The sequence below is a fragment of the Pristis pectinata genome, chromosome 3, assembly GCF_009764475.1.
Source record: "Pristis pectinata isolate sPriPec2 chromosome 3, sPriPec2.1.pri, whole genome shotgun sequence".
In the NCBI taxonomy this organism is placed as follows: domain Eukaryota; kingdom Metazoa; phylum Chordata; class Chondrichthyes; order Rhinopristiformes; family Pristidae; genus Pristis; species Pristis pectinata.
The window spans coordinates 70,039,498-70,060,244 of NC_067407.1; the positions used below are offsets into that span (position 1 = coordinate 70,039,498).

General features: G+C 41.2%; 1 protein-coding gene across 1 annotated transcript in view; it reads left to right on the plus strand.

Moving 5' to 3' along the window:
• Positions 1–621: 621 nt before the first annotated feature.
• The window catches only part of pgm3 (phosphoglucomutase 3), a 49,204-nt gene continuing 29,078 nt past the window's right edge, over positions 622–20,747 (plus strand). Inside the window, exons 1-4 of the mRNA XM_052011967.1 lie at positions 622–752; positions 2,242–2,304; positions 8,117–8,325; positions 15,771–15,955. Of these exons, the coding sequence (XP_051867927.1) occupies positions 2,289–2,304; positions 8,117–8,325; positions 15,771–15,955 (410 nt within the window). The 5' untranslated portion in view covers positions 622–752; positions 2,242–2,288. The remainder of the gene's footprint in view (positions 753–2,241; positions 2,305–8,116; positions 8,326–15,770; positions 15,956–20,747) is intronic.

Sequence of the window (20,747 nt, forward strand, 5' to 3'; positions counted from 1 at the left end):
GCCAAATTGTTGATATTGGAATTAAAAAAACCCTTTCATTCCACAGAGACACAAGAGATTACAGATACTGGAATCTGTGGAGGCAAAGGGACTGTCCTAATGCACTGTCTTGACCTGAAACATCGATCATCCCCTTGCCTCCACAGATGCTGCCTGACCTGCTGAGTACTTCCAGCAGATTATTTTTCGCTCCTTTCAGTACAACTGTAAGTGCTCACATTATATTTTTCCATTATTTAAACAGAGTGTTTGGCATATTTTAACCCACAATGATGGACTCGCATTTAATCATTAGCAGCACCAAGCCCCTGCCTCAGGCACTTTCCCATGTCAACCTGACAACTCACATCTACCTGGACAGGTGTTGCTTGGCTGACGTCTAAACATTCCCAACTTACTCAGCCCAACCTTAGAGTGATAATTTCACAACATGCAGAATATATCCTTCTAGAAGGGAAACAAAGCATTAAGGGCATCTCTACACAAACCCATGGTGTTTCTCAGCATTAGGTCCCTGAGAAAGTCCCCTTCTGCCACCAACAACCACCCTGGAAGTAGTGCGCATGCACCTGGCTGACGGCGGTTGGGAGGGTGTGGAAGGAGAGGTTTCTGGGTACCCAGCGCGAAACGTGGCGGAGCGGCTGCCGCTAGTTGATTGGCTGCCGCACGGCGGCGGTTGCGCGCAGGCGTGCGGCAGCTCGTCCGTAACCGTCAGTAATGGGTGATGTGGGGCTGAGCTGCGGAATCAGACGGTGAGTGAGTGATTCCGGATCCGTGGGGACCGGGGCTGTGGACCCGGAGTGATTCCGGATCCGTGGGGACCGGGGCTGTGGACCCGGAGTGATTCCGGATCCGTGGGGACCGGGGCTGTGGACCCGGAGTGATTCCGGATCCGTGGGGACCGGGGCTGTGGACCCGGAGTGATTCCGGATCCGTGGGGACCGGGGCTGTGGACCCGGAGTGATTCCGGATCCGTGGGGACCGGGGCTGTGGACTCCAACTGCTCCACCCACTGTTGTTTGGCGACTGGGTCGATGCTGCCGTCTTCCCGTCGCGGGAAGGCGTTCCTATTTAAATTAAACCAGTTGCACAGGCGTCTGCAACGTGGATGAAGATGCGTGTGGTACTGGTTCCCGAGGGCAGGTGTGGGGGTAGTGGTCTGCAAGGACTGGTCCAATGCCTCGCATGCAGCACTACGTAAAGTAAATTCGAAATCTAGCTCTCCAACATCTAAACTACTTGCAGTGGCTGATCCCACACCTATGTCTGCAGCTGGTCCAGTTGGGAGATGGCACCAGTGTGGAGATTCAAGATTCTTCTGTCTTGTGTTGTGAGAAAAAGTAGGCAAATTGTGGCTATCCCAAAATGGATAGGTCAAGTGGAATTGCTTCATCACAATACATAGAATTTGTAGCTCAATCATTGTTTCTTACTTGTGAGGAAATGCCTAGAACTACTAAGGATGCTCCACAACTTAAGAAATGTGCAAATTCATGTTCCATTATTGTATGTTAAGCAAGATAGTGTTGAGGCAAGCTTTAAGTAAAATAATGGCTGTGATTGTACAATTTAATGATATTCATATGTTGAATTTTGTTCAATGCTGCAGAATACTTTTGATGCAGCTTTATTGAGTTGCATGTCATAGTAACTGCTGTTAGAGTAATAGCATCAGTATGTATTTAAACCACTAGTTTGATTTACAGTTGTTCTGAATTAATTTCACCAAAAACTCTTGAGAGGTTACATATTGGAGAAAATAATCACTGTTGAAATTAGGGTTTTCACAAAATCACTATCCTTGGAAGGAATGCAATGAAGTTCCTCAGTGTGATTTTCTGGGATGAGGGTTATCCTATGAGGAGAGATTAAGTAGACTGGACCTGCATTCACTAGATTTTAGAATAACGAAGATGATTTTGATAGGGGAGATGTGGGAATGACATTTCCCCTGATTGGGGTGTTTGGAACACATGATCACATCTCATTCACAACAGAGATGAGATTTTTTTCAATCTACATTGGTAGTGAATTTTTGGAATTCTCTATGCATGAGAGCTGTGGAGACTCAATTGCCAGGTATACCGCAGAAAAGGATCATTGCAGTTTTGGATATTAAGGGAATGAAGGGATGTGGGATTAATGCAGGAAAATGGTGCAGAACTGAAAGATCAATCATCATCTTGTTGAATGACAGCCCAAGCTTAGATTTTAATGGCTGTTTGTATTTTTGTTTTGCAGTGATAACCATTTGTGGAAATAATCAGATCATTTTCACTGATCCAGATATGTCCGCTGCAGAAAGTATGTATTTGGTTCACTTACAGAGTCTGAAAGATGAAAAGAAATCCATGGCTTTTGCTTGAAAAATCTCATCACTCTCTACATTTTACCCACCATGTGGAAAAATAAAATGTAAAGGTTTTACAATTTATAGGAAAGGACTTTGATTTTCATTTGTGAGGACATTTCAGATATAAACCTTGAAATTATCTTGTTGTTTCAAACAGCTCTTAACACTAAAATTACTAAGATTTTTGATACAAGGAAACAATCATCCTGTAAAGTGCCTTATTACCAGACAGCTTCCTGGTAAATTTGTATAAATCTTATGTTGTACACTCTTTATTGCATCAACATCATCCCAAAGTTATGCAGTCCAAAATTGTGCCCAATGCTCCAACTGTAATTTTCAGCTCTTGTATTCTTTACTCAAAGCCATTAAATAAACATCATTATTAAGATGAATTTTTGCCACTATAGTTGGAAAACAAAGCTTTGCAGATCTTGTGTAATATGAAAGAAGGAATAGTTCTTCATCTAGTAAAACCATGAAAGGTAAAACTAGATGTTAATTTCACCAGGCTACTCAAATTGATGTCTTGCTTCACATTATTAGGAAAGATGTTTACACTGTAGAGATGGTATAGCATAAGTGTACTGGGTGGGGCTTAATATCTGGAGGTAAGAATAGAAAGTAAGACTTGGAACACTTGTTTTATTTTAACATAGAACATAGAAAAACTACAGCACAATTCAGGCCCTTCGGCCCACAAAGCTGTGCCGAACATGTCCCTACCCTAGAAATTACTAGGCTTACCCAAAGCCCTCTATTTCTCTCAGCTCCATGTACCTATCTAACAGTTTCTTAAAAGACCCTATTGTATCTGCCTCCACCACCGTTGCCGGCAGCCCATTCCATGCACTCACCACTCTGGGTAAAAAAACTTACCCCTGACATCTCCTCTATACCTACTCCCCGGCACCTTAAACCTATGTCCTCTTGTGGCCACCATTTCAGCCCGGGGGAAAAGCCTCTGACTATCTACCTGATCAATACCTCTTATCATCTTATATACCTCTGTCAGGTCCGTCCCATCCTCCGTCGCTCCAAGGAGAAAAGGCTGAGTTCCCTCAACCTACTTTCATAAGGCATGCTCCGCATTCCAGGCAGCATCCTAGTAAATCTCCTCTGCACCCTTTCTATGGCTTCCACATCCTTTTTGTAGTGAGGTGACCAGAATTGAGCACAGTACTCCAAGTGGGGTCTGACCAGGGACAATACCTCTTGGCTCCTAAATTCAATTCCCCAATTGATGAAGGGTTGATTCAATTGAGTCAGTTCCCTGACATATGCCTTCTTAACTACAGAGTCGACCTGCGTAGCCGCTTTGAGCGTCCCATGGACTCGGACCCCAAGATCCCTCTGATCCTCTACACTGCCAAGAGTCCTACCATTAAGACTTTATTCTGCCATCATATTTGACCTACCAAAATGAACTACTTCACACTTATCTGGGTTGAACTGCAACTGCTACTTCTCAGCCCAACTTTGCATCCTATCTATGTCCCCCTGTAACCTCTGACAGCCCTCCACACTATCCACAACACCCCCAACCTTTGTGTCATCTGCAAACTTACTGACCCACCCCTCCACTTCCTCATCCAGGTCGTCTATAAAAATCACAAAGAGCAAGGGTCCCAGTACAGATCCTGAGGTACACCACTGGTCACCGACCTCCACGCAGAATATGACCCTTCAACAACCACTCTTTGCCTTCTGTGGGCCAGCCAGTTCTGAATCCACACTGCAATGCCCCCTTGGCTCCCATGCCTCCTTACTTTCTCAATAAGCCTTGCATGGGGTACCTTATCAAACGCTTTGCTGAAATCCATATACACTACATCTACTGCTCTCCCTTCATCGATGTGTTCAGTCGCATCCTCAAAAAATTCAATCAGGCTCGTATTTTGCCACAAAAGAGGAAATCAAGTAGTGATTTGATGGAGATATTTAAAATGGAGGGAATGAGACAGTGTAGATAGAAGCAGGTTACCACAAAATCTTGGAAGTTGTGGCCCATAGTGTTGATGCTGTTTATAAAAGGAATATTTAAGCCTTCCAGTACTAGGTCTGTAGCTTGGTGGTAATGTGTCTTCAAGTAGAGATCCAAATACTTATATATGTATATGGGTCTCTGCCTCTACCACCCTTTAAGACAGTAACTGTTAGACTTCTGGATAAGAACATTTTTCCTTATTTCTGCAATTATTCTATCCATTCCTTAAGTCTTTGCTTCCTGGATTTTGACCCCTCTGCCAAGGGAAATGGGTGCTGCCTATTTATCTAGGCCCTTTCATAATTCTATACAGTCTATACTAAGTCTCTCACCCACTTCCCTTTTAAGGAACATAGCCTAGCTTAACCAACATTTCTTCAGCTAAAATTTTCCAGTCCTGGCAACATCCTTGTGAGGCTCTTCTGCATCCTTCTGCACCTTTTCTGTAATATAACCAGAACTGTGTAGTTACTGGAGATCTGACTAACTAGTACTATGCAAATTTCTAGCATAACCTTCCTACTCTTATTTTTTGCCTTGTGTAAAAAAGAAAAGCATCCCATGTACCCAACCACTTACTGACCTGTCCTGCTACCTTTACAAATCTGTGGATATACATCCCATCCTTTCAGTATCCTCAATATTTCCTTAATGGATGGATCTAAAATGATCTGCAAGATTTAAGTTGGGCTTTAGAACAGAGAGCAAGGGAAACCTGTTGTGCAGAGTTATTGACTGAAGCAGGCAATGAATAATTAAAGAAGAGAAAATATGATTTAAAACATGTACTTAAGGCAAAAAATAAAGATGTTTGGAAATAAAACAGGTACTTGGGATTCAGACAATTTCAGACATGTTGGGTGAACAGTGTGGACTGAACGTAGAACAGTACAGTACAGGAACAGGTCCTTTGGCCCACGATGAATGTGCCGAATATGATGCCAAATTAAACTAATCCCTTCTGCCTGCATATGATCTATATCCCTCCATTCCCTGTATATACATGTGCCTATCTAAAAGCCTCATAAACGCCACTATTGTATCTGCTTCCTCCACCATTCAGGCACCTATCCAGGCACCTACCACTCTGCAAAAAAAAACCCAAAAAAACTTGCCCCTCAAATCTCCTTTAAAATTTCCCTCTCTCCGCTTAAAACTGTGTCCTCTGGTATTTAATATATTCACCCTGGGAAAAAGATTTTGACTGCCTATCCTATCTATGCCTCTCATAATCTTATAAACTTCTTCCAGGTCTCCCCTCAGTCTCTGATGCTCCAGAGAATACAATCCAAGTTTGTCCAACCTCTCCTTATAGTTAATACCCTCTAATCCAGGCAACAACCTGGTAAACCTCTTCTGCACCCTCTCCAAAGCCTCCAGATCCTTCCTGTAATGGGGTAACCAGAACTGCACACAATACTCCAAGTGTGGCCTAATCAAAGTTTTATGCAACACGACTCTTATACTGGATGCTATACACTACCTTTATCTATCTACTTATGTTGCCATTTTCAGGGAGCTGTGAACTTGAACCCTAAGGTCCTTCTGTACCTCAATGCTGTTAAGAGTACTGTATACTTTCCCCTTGCATTTGACCTCCCAAAGTGCCAAACCTCACACTTGCCCAGTTAAATGCCATCTGTCACTTTTCTGCCCATATTGTAATGGATCTACATCCTGCTGTATCCTTTGACAACCTTCTTCACTGTCCGCAACTCCCCCAATTTTATGTCAACTAGCTGAGCTTAGTGGTCTTGTGTGTAATTGTATACCATTGAGATCTATAAGAGTATGAAGTGATGGGACAAATTTGAGAGTGTGAGCTGTAAGTGCCATAGTTGAATCTTAAGTGTTGAGGCTTTGGTTCAGGGGCTTTGGTGAGAGGAGGCTGAGCAGCAGAGAAGGATGTGGAGGATAGATCAGTGTGGAGCGTGCTAATATGCTCGGGCATTTTGAGATAAAGGAGCTAGTTTTGGGTCTCTTAAAGAATATTAAGGTGGATATCCCCAGGGCCTGATGGGATATACCCCAGGTTATTGAGAGAGGAAGGAGATGAGATTGCTGGGGTTTTGACCAAGATTTTCGTGTCCTCTCTAACTACAGGCGAGGTCCCAGAGGACTGGCGAGTAGCTAATGTTGTTCCGTTATTCAAGAATGGAAATAGGGATAATCCTAGTCTCAAGTCAGTGGTAGGGAAGCTACTGGGGAGGATTCTTAGGAATATGATGATGACCATTTGGAAAACCATGGCCTGAATAGGGACAGTCGATAGAGCTTTGTGCAGGGCAAGTCGTGTCTTTCTAACTTGATTGAGTTTTTGGAGGAGTTGACAAAGGTGATTGATGAAGATAGAGCTGTGGATGTTGTCTTCAAGGTCCCTCATGGTAGGTACATCCAGAAGATTAAGATGCATGAGATCCATGATGACTTGGCTGTCTGGATTCAGAATTGGCTTGCCCATAGAAGACAGAGGGTAGTGGTTGATGGGACTTATTCTGGCTGGAGGTCTGTGATTAGTGGGACCACAGGTCCATGAGGTATGTTTGTGATATGTATAACTGACCTAGATGAAAATGTGGATGGGTGGGTGAGTAAGTTTGCAGATGATACAAAGATTAATGGTGTTGTGGATAGTGTAGAAGATTGCCAAAGGATGCAGCAGGATCTAGATCAGTTGCTTTTCACGCTCTTATAGACCTCGATGGGGTACAATTACATACAAGACCACTAAGCTCAGCCAGTCGACACAAAATTGGGAGATTTGCAGACAGTGAAGAAGGTTGTCAAAGGATACATTAGGATATAGATCAGTTGTAGATATGGGTGGAGAAATGGCAGATGGAGTTTAATCCAGCCAGATGTGAGGTGTTGCAGTTTGGGAGATCAAATGTAAAGGGACAGTACTCGGTTAATGGCAGTACCCTTAAGAGTATTAGTGTACAGAATGATCTTGGGGTCCAAGTTCATGGCTACTTAAAAGTGGCTGCACAGGTTGATAGGGTGGTAAAGAAGACATATAGCATGATTGCCTTTATTAGCCGAGGCAATGAGTTCCAGAGTCAGGAAGTTGTGCTGTAGCTTCTCAAACTCTGATTAGGCTGCATCTGGAGTATTACATTCAATTCTGGTTGCCCCACTATAGGAAGGATGTGGAGGCTTTGGAGAGGGTGAAGAAGAGGTTTACCAAGATGCTTCCTGGATGAGAGGGCACGTGCTATAAGAGAGGTTGAACAAACTTGGGTTGTTTTCTTTGGAGAGGCTGACGGGTGACCTGATAGGGGTTTATAAGATTATGAGAGGCATAGATAGAGTAGACAGCCATTATCTTTTTACCAGGGTTGAAATGTCTAATACTAGTGGGGATGCATTTAAGGTGAGAAGGGGTAAGTTCAAAAGGGATGTGCGGGGCAAGCTTTGTTTTTACACAGAGAGTGGTAGGTGCCTGGTATGCACTGCCAGGGGTGGTAGTGGAGGTAGTTATGATAGAAGCATTTAAGAGGCTCTTAGATAGGCACCTGAACGTGCAGAGGATGGAGAGATATGGACATTGTGCAACAGAAGGGATTATTTTAGTTGGGCATTTAATCACTAGTTTAATTAAGTCTTCCTGTGCTGTACTATTCTATATTTTAGTCATACAGTTCTTGCAAAGAATAAGAGTTGTTACCTGAGGCCTTGAAGTTAAACACCATATGTGGTTTTGTTACAGACTCTTGATCTTTTCCCTTTCCTATTTCTACAAATTTTTATCCAGTGCTTTAACTTTTCTGATGCAGGTATGGCTAATTTTGAAGAAATAGAGAAGATGGCTGGACAGCATCCTAAACCTGTAGGTCTGGTTCTCGAATATGGTACTGCAGGATTCAGAGCAAAGGCAGAACAACTTGATCATGTGATGTATCGCATGGGCTTGCTAGCAGTACTAAGGTCAAAGAAAACTGCACGTACCATTGGTGTAATGGTCACAGCCTCCCATAATCCAGAGGTAATATTCAACAGTCAGTGTGTGGGTTTAAAGGGAATCCTGCTTATCATCATTTTAATTTTATTATCTGACTGTGTAGTTGCTGAAACCTAGCTGTAATTCTGTGAAGTGGTTCCATTATAACCACAACACTGTAATTCTACCATGATGTTATGTCCACAAAAAGCAGGACCAATTCAGCTGGGCCAGTTACCGCCCATGAACCTACCATCTTCCTTTCTTTTCTTTTTCAATCTTTTTATTAGTTTCCAAATTAATACAGATTAATATATTACATCGATGATTGTACATGTAATACAAAGAGGTCAAGAGAACAATCATGGCATAGATAATCATAAAGAATAATAAAATATAAAAAAAGTCTTTAGATCTAACGATCTCTTAGTAGATGAATATAATATAAAATAAAGGAAAGAAAAAGATTTATTGTGTATATAAAAGAAAAGGAAAAAAATCCCCAAATCAATAAAAAATTGTAAGTAATATAACAAACCAAACTAAAAAGAAAATTTCAAAAAAAAGACAAAAAAAAGAAAAAAAAAACTGGACTGAAATTTCTCAATAGAAACAGAGTAATATGTCGTCAACTCCGTTCCTCTAAATTGAAAAGTTAGAACCTACTATCTCCATCTTTAGCAAAGCAATAGTGAAAGGGGATATCATCAGTGCTAGTGAGTAATATTCACTCACCTGCTCATTTTAGGTACTATCACAGCTACTTTGCTCAAGGTTTCATTACTGTCTTGGTTCAAACATAGACAAAAGACCTGAATTCAAGAATTGATTTGAGAGGTACAGTATTTGACATTATGGCAGCATTTGAATAAATGTAGTCTTAAGGGGCCCCTTGTAAAGTGAAGTGTGCAGTGTATTTAAATATGTAATTAAGCCATTGGAAAGCAAAAGAAGACAAATGCTGGAAACTTAAAATACAAACAGAATATGCTGAAGTTGCTCAGCAGGTCAAGTAGTATCTGTGCAGAGAGATACAGTTAACAATTCAAGAGTGATGACGAAAGATCATTGACCTGACATATTAACTCTGTTTCTTAGAACATTAGTAGCAGAAGCAGGAGTAGGCTATTCAGCCCTTTGCTCCTGTTCTTCCATCCAATAAGATTATGACTGATCTTTTACTTCAGTGCCACATTCCTACACAAACCCCATATCCTTTGACTCCCTTAATATTCAAAAATCTGTCATTCTCTGTCTTGAATACATGCAGCAACTGAGTCTCTACAGTCCTCCTGGGTAAAGAATTCCAAAGTTTACAATCCTTGGTGAAAAAACTTCTTATCTCGGTCTTGAATGGCTGACCTCTTTTCTTGATTCTGAACTGGATCAATCACATTAATGGTTTATATGAGTATGGGAGCAGGTCAGAGATCGACTATTCTGTGGGGAGTAGCTACTTTCCATCAACTTTGAGGTAAAAATTACTGGAGGATAGATTACTCTGAATTTCTGAGATGAATGAAGTTGATACCACTTAGTAAGACTAAACAGCTAGCTTGTATTGAAGCCCACTTTAAAAATTCCTTTCACTACCAACATTTAAAAAGCAGGACAAGAAAGACTGAAAGGGAGGTAAGCAAGGGACAGGCTAAAAAACATGGTGGGTCTGATGGGCTGAAATGTGTTTTTTTCAGTGCTAGGAGTATTATGGGTAAGGAGGATGAACTTGGAGCCTGGATCAGTACATGGAATTATGATGTTGTTGCCATTACAGAGACCTGGTTGTGTGATGGACAGGACTTGCAGCTCACCATTCCCGGGTGTGATTGTTTTAGAAGTGACAGAGAGGGGGGTAAAGGAGGTGGAAGGGTTGTACTGCTGATAAGGGGAAATGTCACACAGTACTTGGAGAGGATATCCACAACGGCAATTTGGGTAGAGCTCAGAAATGGGTGCAATTACACTGATGGAATTATATTATAGGCCCCCCAGTAGCCACTGAGAGATGGAGGAACAGATAGGTAGACAGATTATGGAAAGATGCAGAAACAACAGGATTGTCATTGTGGGGGACTTTAACTTCCCCAGTATTGACTGGAACTTCCTTAATACAAGAAGCTTAGATGGGGCACGATTTCTTCAGTGCATGCAAAAGGGATTGTTGAAACAGCATGTGCAGAGTCCAACTAAAAGAGAGAACATACTGGACCTAGTTTTGGGAAATGAGCCAGGCCAGGTGACAGACCTGATAGTGGGTGAACATTTTGGGAATAGTGACCACAACTCATTACGCTTTAAGATAGTTATGAGTAAGGACAAAATTGGATCTTGCGGGAAGGTACTAAATTGGGGGAGAGCAAATTACGATAGGATAAGACAGGAGCTAAGGGGTGTTGACTGGGAGCAGCTGCCGTCGGACAAGTCCGTGTTTGACATGTGGGAATTGTTTAAAGACCAGCTGATCAGAGTTCAGGATTGACAAAGTTCCAGTAAGGAGTAAGGACAGGGATGGTAAGGTAAGGGAACCTTGGATGACCCAAGAGGTCCTAAATTTAGTCAGGAAGTAAAAGGAAGCATATGTAGGGTTTAGGAAGCTAAAATCAGACTGGGCCCTTGTAGAATATAAAGGTAGCAGGAAAGTGCTCAAGCAGGCATTTAGAAAGGCCAAGAGGGGCCATGAAATGTCCTTGGTGAGCAGGATCAAGGATAATCCCAAAGCATTTTATACTTGTATTAAGAAAAAGAGGATAACCAAGAAGAGGGTAGATCCACTCAAGGATAAAGGAGGGAATTTGTGCTTGGAGTCAGAGCATTTGGCTGAGCTACTACATGAGTACTTTGCATCGGTGTTTACCAAGGAGAAGGAATTAGAGGATAGTGAAAACAGAGGGGCATGCTAATGTGTTGGGACATTTTGAGATTAAGGAGGAGGTAGTGCTGGGTCTTCTGAAAAGTATTAAGGAGGATAAGTCCCCAGCGCCTGATGGCATATATCGCAGAATATTGAAAGACACAAGTGAGGAGATTGTTGGGGCTTTGACAAGGATTTTTGAGTCCTCACTAGCAACAGAGGACTGGAGAGTTGCAAATGTTGTGCCTTTGTTCAAGAAGGGAAATGGGGATAATCCAGGCAATTAGAGGCCAGTGAGCCTCATGTCAGTGGTAGGGAAGCTACTGGAGAGGATATTGAGGGATAGGATTTAAGTTTCAAGTTTGAAGTTTATTGTTGTCATGGGCATACATACATAGGGTATAAATGACATGAAAATTAGCTTCTTACAGCAGCAGCACAGTACATTACAAACATGACAAATATAAGTTAACATAAACTTAAATCAACATAAATTATACAAAACTTACACATGCACAAAAATAAACAACAAAAATAAATGACACTAGTGCAAGATTGAGAGAGAGAAAAAGTATAATCCGAGTTATGCACATTTGGAAAGGCATGACCTGCTTAGGCACAGTCAGTATGGCTTTGTGCGGGACAGGTCATGCCTTACAAACTGGATTTTTTGAGGAGGTGACAAAAGTGCTCGATGAAGGTAAGGCAGTGGACATTTTCTACATGGATTTTAGTAAGGCATTTGGTAAGGTCTGTCATGGTAGGTTGCTTCAGAAGATAAAGGTACATGGGATCCATGGTGAATTGCAAGTTTGGATTTGGAACTGGCTTGCCCATGGAAGACAGAGAGCAGGGTTGGAAGGCTGTTATTCTGGCTGGAGGCCCGTCACCAGTGGTGCTCCGCAAGGATCGGTGCTGGGACCTCTGTTGTTTGTGATATAAAGTATATCAATGACTTAGATGAAAATGTAGATGATTGGATTAGCAAGTTTGTGAATGACACCAAGATTGGTGGAGTTGTGGATATCAACTCCAAGGACTATCAAAGAATACAGCGGGATATAGATCAGTTACAGATATGGGCAGAGAAGTGGCAGATGGAGTTTAAGAGTTTAATCCAGGCAAGTGTGAGGTGTTACACTTTGGTAGGTCAAATAAAAGGAGGAAGTATACAGTTAACTTAGGCCCCTTAATGGCATTGAGGTACAGAAAGATTTTGGGGTTCAGGTCCATAGTTCACTGAAAGTGGCTACACAAGTGGATAAGGTTGTAAAGAAGGCATATGGAATGCTTGCCTTCATTGGTAGTGGTGTTGAGTATAAGAGTAAGGAAGTCATGATGCAGCTATATTAAACTTCAGTCAGACCGCACTTGAGTATTGTGTGCGGTTCTGTTCGCTCCATTACATGAAGGATATGGAGACTGGAAAAGGTGCAGAAGAGATTTATGAGGATGGTGCCTGGATTAGAGGGTATGAGCTATAAGGAAAGGATGGACAATCTTGGGTTGTTCTCCCTAGAGCATCGGAGGCTGAGGGGAGACCTGACAGAGGTTTTTTTAAATTATGAGAGGCATAGATAGGATAGACAGTCTAAATCATTTCCCCAGGGTAGAAATGTTAAACACCAGAGGATATGCTTTTAAGGTTAGAGGGGGGAAGTTTAAATGTGATGTGAGAGGCAAGTTTTTTACACAGAGAGTGGTAAGGTGCCTGGAATGGGTTACCAGGGGTAGTAGTGGAAGCAGGCAGTTTGGTGGAGTTTGAAGCTTTTAGATAGACACAAGAACATGAAGGGATATGTATGATTCACAGGAGGAGGACGTTTAGTATAAATTGGCATCAAGATCGACACAACATTGTGGGCCAAATGGCCTGTGCAGTGCTGTACTGTTCTATGTTCTAACACAACAGGAAAGGTAACGTATAGGTTTAAAGAAAGAAGTCTAATGCAGGAGTGTAGACCAAAGATATGGAGACTCAAGTTTAAATCTCATAGTAAATAAAAGATTAAAGCTGGTATTGCATCACACCAGGTCAGTTGAGATCAGCTAAATCATTAGTTGGGATTTAAAACTGAAAGTTTTCTAAATCTTCAAAATTCCAATTAATGGGATCCAGTTAACCCCTACTGTTTATGCAGTATGAAACTGAATTACTACTGTAATATTTGCAAAGTGATCTACTGTAAGAATAAGCTCTACTTTGTTGCTTATACAAATAATTTGGCCTGCAGCCCAGACTCATCCTCCCTGCCTGTATCTCTGGAACGACTGCATGAGTCCAATTGTACTCAGTCTCCTGATCCCCGAGTAGAGTGGTGGGGTCTGAATGGCTGGCAAGCACCAGCCAGCATACCACAGAGGTCCTAACCCAGGAACTCCAGATGGCCTTTGACAGCTCATTGGCTTTCAAAAGCTTTAATGCAGTTTTGAAATCTTTGATGGTTGGGGACATCTAGGAACTATTTAAATAGATTTAAATAACTATGTAAACTAAAATTATTGAAAATTTTAAAAAATACATGTAATAAAAACATTCAACTACTAACAAATAAATAAAATGATTAATATAAAGTAACTCAAGTAATTATCCGGCATTATTTTTATCCATAAAGTCAGTGAGTCCATTCTAATGAATGGGGTTGCCATTTGGATGCCAGTCCTTCCTAGTGCAAAGTTGTGAGACTGCATGTTAAGTTTATCCAGCCCTTCTCTTTGGCACCTCCAGTAGTGCAGGAGATGGTCAGATGAACATGCACAGAGGGCACTGGTGAGACCAGATGTGGAATACTGTGTACAGTACTGATCTCCTTATTTAAGGAAGTATGTTAATGTTTTAGAAACAGTTGAGAAAAGGTTTACTATGGGATGTAAATTTAGACTGGCCGGGTTGTATCTGCGGTGGGGGACCTTGATTGAGACATAAAATCCCGAGGAATCTTCACAGGTTGAATATGATGAGGATGTTTCCTCATGTAAGAATCTAAAACTATGAGGGTCAATGTTTTAAAAATAAGGGAGTCAGCCATTTAAGACAAATTAGGTGATTTTTTTTTTCTAGGAGGTTCATGAGTCTTTGGAACTCTCTTCCTAAAAGAGCTGTGGAAGTAGAGTTTTTAAATATTTTTAAGGCATAGATACATGATTGATAGGCAAGAGCGGTGAAAGGTTACGACAGGGAAATGGGAGTGTGAAATTGACGTTACATTCAGATTAGCCAGCATTTTTTTAGGTGAGAGAGCAGGCTTGATGGGCTGAGTGGCCATCCCTGTGCTGACCAAAGTGCAACCTCTCTACATCAAGCCTTGGTGATTCATTGCTGTGGGAGTGACAGCAGAGCGCAGGGTTTGATGCCAGATTCCTGGCACATCAGCATTCAGGCTGAGCAGATGTCTTTCAAAGCGTAAGAGAGTGTGTACGTTTGAGTGTTCAGACTGGAGGACCAAGAGCGCTGTAATAAATCAGCAATCTACAGAGTGGTTCCAATGTTAGTGTGAGATGTACTGAAAACTAAGTGGTTGGTAAACACAACAGCTTAATAAATGTTTTGGAAAAACATATCACCTATAAGAACATACAAATCAGCAGGAGTCAGAGATTTGGCCACTTGTGCCTACTCCACCATTCAATAAAATCACAGTCACTCTTTTGCGTCAGCTACTTTCCTGTACTAATCCATATCCTTTGATTCTCTTAACATCCAAAAATGTATTGACCTTTATCTTGAATGTACTCGATGACTGAGTCTCAACAGTCCTCGGGAAGTGAATCCCAATGTTTCACTACGCTCTGGATGAAGAAATTTCTTCTCATCAGTCATGGTTGGCTAACCCCTTATTTTGAAATTGTGATCCTTCGTTATAGATGCCTCATCTGGGGGAAACATCATCCCTGTGTCTCCATTCCCCCATCTCAGGAATCTGGCAAATCTTTGTTGAACTCCCTCTATCAGAACTATTTCTGCTCTTGGATCAGGAGAGCAAACCTGTGCATGTGTGGTCTCACTGGCATCCTATATAGTTTCAGTACGATCTCTTTACTTTTGCACTCAAATTCCCTTGTAATAAAGATCAACATACTGTTTGGGTTCTTAATTGCTTGCTGCACCTGCATTGGTTTGTGTACAAGGATATTGAGGTCCTTTTGAATATCAACACCTTATACTTTCTCACCATTTAAAATACCCTGAGTTCCTCTTTTTTTTCCATCAGTGTATAATGAAGAACTTTCTACCTTATATTCCATCTGCCATGTCCTTACACATTTACTTACCCTGTTATGACATCCTCACAACTCACACTGCCACTTAGCGTTGTATCCTTAGAGGTATACAGCATGAAACGGGCTCTTCAGCCCAACTGGTCCATGCCGACCAAAATTCCCATCTAAGCTAGTCCCATTTGCCCATGTTTGGCCCATATCCTTCTAAACCTTTCCTGTCCACGTACCTGTCCAAGTACCTTGGTGACATTGGCAGCAACGTGTTAAGTCTTTGCACATTTTCAGCATATTGACCTCATTAATTAATTAACAAGAAATTGGGAAGAAACAACAGTATTAGTCAACATCTCCAGATCATGCTAAGCTTTAGTTTCTTGCCTTGTACAGAACCATTTTAAATTATTCCTTTCCATTACAGGAAGACAATGGAGTGAAATTGGTTGATCCACTAGGAGAGATGCTTGCATCAACCTGGGAAGCGTATGCCACTCAGTTAGCAAATGCAGAAGAACAGGATCTAAAATCTGCTTTAACCAATATTGCTGAAAAGGAATCTGTAAATATGCAGGAAGAGGCTCGGATTATTCTTGGCAGAGACACACGGTATGTGTTACGGTTCTATGATCAGAGATATAGTTGGAATCGTAGAACATCTAATTTATTTCTCAGTTTGAGGGAGTGTGAAAGACTCAAAGTGAGGAGTTTTATCATTCCATTGTTCCAACTTTGTGTTAATGTTTGTGGCAGTCATTTTCATCTGAATAGCGTAGCAAGAAGGGAACTTTAAACTAACTCGTGAATTTTGTTTTACTTCTGTGATAGTATCTCATCATCATCTTGGAAATTCCCTAAATATCTAGATAATTAATTCATAGTTGATGAGCAAAAGGGTGTTTGAATTTCAAGGCATCAGACTTGGTACAAAACTCATGGTCAACTGGGAAGCTGTGTCTCCTGCCCTCCTATAATTCTTCTAACACCTGGACCACCTATAGCAGGCAATTATCCTGCTAGGCATCTCAAGAACACATATATATGGGATGTTGTCTTGCTGTGGTATATGTGTTTTTCTTTGGGAGCAGCACAGATGAAAACTGTTTTGAATTGTGGAGGCAATGGGCAATCCAGGCTTTGGAGCCATACAGTAGTGTAGGCAGTTTAGCAACTTTGTTCTACATTCTACGTATATAGACAAAAAATTTCAAATTCTGGAAATCTGAAGCAAAAACAGAAAGTGCTAGAGCATTCAGCAGGTCAGGCAGCATTCTCGTGGAAAGCAAGACACAGTCAGTGTTTCAGGTTGATGAATAAGTCATTGGCCTGAAACATTGACTCTGTTTATCTTATGAATGCTGTCTGACGTGGAGACATCTACCTTGGTCTTCAGAAGTATGGTCATTACTTGTGTTTGGTCAAATTTCCAGAATTGTCAGTGGCTTTGGAAAGGCATAGATGTAAGCATCAACGAAATATTGTGATGCAGGAAAGCAAAATTTGTCAACTGCTGGTTATCAATATTGACAGTTGATGGAACACCTACTGATGTGGGTCTCTTTTTGAAACATTATTTCATACTGATCTTGAGCACCATCCATAAACAATCCCTCTTGACTCAATCAAATTTTGTTTCAAATCAAACATTCACAAAAATGATGTTGAGGTTGTAGTTCTTTTTGTGATACTTGGCCTGAAGCCGCCCAGCTGCAAAAGTCATATTCATTGTTCTTCCAGCAGCCCAAGTGCTCTCCATTATTAAATATATGATGTTTTAGTCATGCGTATTAGTTGGAGTTTATAAGAATGCTTTTAAAAATGGAAATATTGCATCTACTGCATATCCATTATTTGATTTAACTATTTAAAAAAAAATCAATATGGTTGGTCACACTTAACCTATTCTTTTGAAATCCATACTAATTACTGCATTTTATCTTTTTGGTCTTCAGTTACACCTTGAATTTTGCAAACAACTTCAGCTTCTCCCAGCCAGTCCAGATATAGAACATAGATCAGTACACGCAGGAACAGGCTGTTTGGACCCCTGTGTCTGTGCCAACTATGATGCCAATCTAAAACTAATCTCATTTGTCTCCATATCCATCTATTCCCTGACTATACATGTGTCTATCTAAATGTCTCTTAAATATTGCTATCATATCTGCTTCCACCACCTCCCCTGGCAGCATGTTCCAGCCACCCATCACTCTGAGTTAAAATAAAATGCCCCTTACAAATCTCATTTAAACTTTCCCCTCACTTTAAACCAATGTCCTCTATTATTTAACACTTCCATTCTGGTGAGGGAGTGGGGGGTGGTGGGAAGACTCTGACTATCTACCTTACTTGTGTCTCTCATAACTTTATAAACTTCTATCAGGTGTCTCCTCAGCCTCTGACACTTCAGAGAAAACCATCCAAGTTTGTCCAACCTCGTCTTATAGGCAGTATGCTGGTGAACCAACTATTGCACCCTCTCCAAAGCCTCCACATCTTTCCTGTAATGGGGTGACCAGAATTGCATACAGTACTCCAAATGTGGCCGAACTAAAGCTTTATACAGCTGCAACATGGCTTCCCGACTTAAAGATTCAGTGCCCTGACCTATGAACGCAACCGTTCCGTACGGTGCTGTTACCACCTGATCCACTTGTGTTGCCACTTTCAGGGAGCTGCGGACTTGTACCCAAGGGTCCTGCCACTTACTGCATACTTTCCTGTTTCCTCCCAAAATACGTCACTTCACACCTATCCATGTTAAACTCCATCTGCCATTTCTCTACCCTAATTTCCAACTGATCTTTATCTTACTGTATCCTTTGACAACCTTCCTTGCTATCCAGAACTCCACCAATTTTCGTGTCATCTGCAAGCTTCCTAATCAGATCACCTACATTATTATCCAAATCATTAATGTAATAACCGAGGTCACAGCTGGTCACAGACCTCCAGTCAGAAAAACACTCCACCACCACCTTCTGACTTCTGCGACCAAGCTAATTTTGGATCCAATTTACCAACTCACCGTGGATCCCTTGTGACTTAATCTTCTGGACCAGCTTACCGTAAAGGACCTTGTCAACTGTTTTACTAAAGTCCATGTAGACAACATCCACTGGCTTATCCTCGTCAATTATCTTTGTTGTTTCCTCAAAAAAAACTCAAATTTGTGAGATGGGACCTCCCCCTGCACAAAGCTATGCTGACTATCCCTAATAAGTCCATGCTTTTCCAGATTTGAGGAAGTCCTATCGCCGAGAATCTTCTCCAGTTATTTCCCTACCACTCATATAAGGCTCACCGGCCTATAACTTCCTGGTTTGTCCCTGTTGTCCTCCTCAAACAAAGAAGCAGCATTGGCTATTCTCCAGTCAGCCAACACCTCGCCCATGGCTAAAGAGGATACAATGATATTTGTCAAAGCCCCAGCAATTTCCTCCGTTGCTTCCCGTGATATCTTGGGATAGATCCCATCATGCCCTGGGGATTTATCCACCTTGCAAAGTACTCACCAAGCATCTCATCCACTTCCCCTGGTTCCACACATAATTTTCCTTCTTTATCGTTGAGTGGACCTAGCTACCTTCTTGCTCATGGTATACCTATAAAATGCCTTGGGATTCTCCTTAGTTTTACTTATCAAGGATATTTCATGGCTCCTTTTAACCCTCCTAATTTCTTGTTCAAGTTCTTTCCTGCTTCCTTTATATTCCTCAAGAGCTTTGTCTGATTTCAGCTTCCTAAACTTGCATATGCTTCCTTTTTCTCTTTGACTGAGTCATACAGCATGGAAACAGGCCCTTCGGCCCAACTGGTCCATGCTGACCAAGATGCCCATCGAATCTAGTTCTATTTGCCTTCATTTTGCCATTATCTCCCTAAACCTTTCCTATCCATGTACCAATCCAAGTACATTTTAAATGCTGCTTACTTGTTGAATACTTGCTTCAACCAATTCCTCTGGCAGCTCATTCAATATACGGACTACCCTCTGGATGAAAAAGTTGCCCCTCAGGTTCCTATTAAATTGCTCCCCTCTCACCTTAAACCAATGCCCTCTAGTTCTTGATTCCCCAACCCTGGAAAAAAGACTGTGTTCATTCACCCCATCTGTGCCCTTCATGATTTTTTTATACCTCTATAAGACCACCCCTCATGCTCCCACACTCCAATGAATAAAAGTCAATCTCTCTATATAGCTCTTTCCCTTGAGTCCTAGCAACATCCTCGTAAATCTTTCCTGCACTTTTCAAGCTTAATGGCATCTTTCTGATAGCAGGGTGAGCAAAACAGGACACAGAATTCTAAATGTGGCCTCACCAATGTTTTGTACATCTGCAACATAACATCCCAACTTCTATATTCAGTGCCCTGTTTGATGAAGGCCAGTGTGCCAAAAGACATCCTTTGAAACCTTTTCACAGTCTTAAAGTATGTTCAATGGGAAAAAATAAGGTGAGACAATAATAAAGTATTGAAATTGATGGAAACGTGAAATAAAACAAAATCTTTGAAACACCCAGAAGGCCAGGCATTATCCTTGGAAAGAATTAACATTTCAGTTAGATGCTTTGATGAAAGGTTAATCAGAATACATCTAGAAAACTTAAACTTGCTAAGATCAGTACAAGAGAATATAAATAACACAATGGGTAAGTTAGTAGGATCAAAGACATCAGGGGAATCTGAGATGCAGCTGGCTCTTAATGCAAGTTGAAGTACACAGGAATATGAGGTTTGCTGAATAACTTTCTCTTAACTTTTTTAGATATTCATATTTACAAATAAAAAATGTTTTAAAAGGTCACGTTAAAGCAATCGTTAAACAAAATCAGTTGTTGTTATTTAATCCAGTTCTAGCTATCGCTTTCTGGTGCCCCTTTATAGCAATAGTGCCACAAGTAGCAATTTATTGGAACAAACGTAATGACCAAGTTGCAGGTAAATGGATTGGAGTTGATTCCCCAAAAAGTACAAAAGCCCTCATGTTGCTTTTCTGCAATGATGAGGTACAGGAAGGGAAGTTAGTTGACATTGATCTAGAATGGGTTATTCCTTTCTGAAAAACTTTCTGGATAAATTGGAATCCATTGTGATTCCCTCTTGACCAGTTTACCCATACTTATCTTGTAGACTAACTTTACGGTTGGCTTCTTAGATCAGAGATTTCTTGATTCTTCTGGAGAAAATCCTGATGGTGGCATAGTTTTGTAATACTCCAGTTAATGAAAATCAATAAAAAAACAGCAGATGCTGGAAATCTGAAATAAAATCAGGAAAAAAAAACAAACAGCAGGTCAGATAGGTAGATAAATCCCCCAGGCCTGACAAGATATTTCCTCGGACCTTGAGAGAGACTAGTGTAGAAATTGCAGGGGCCCTGGCAGATATATTTAAA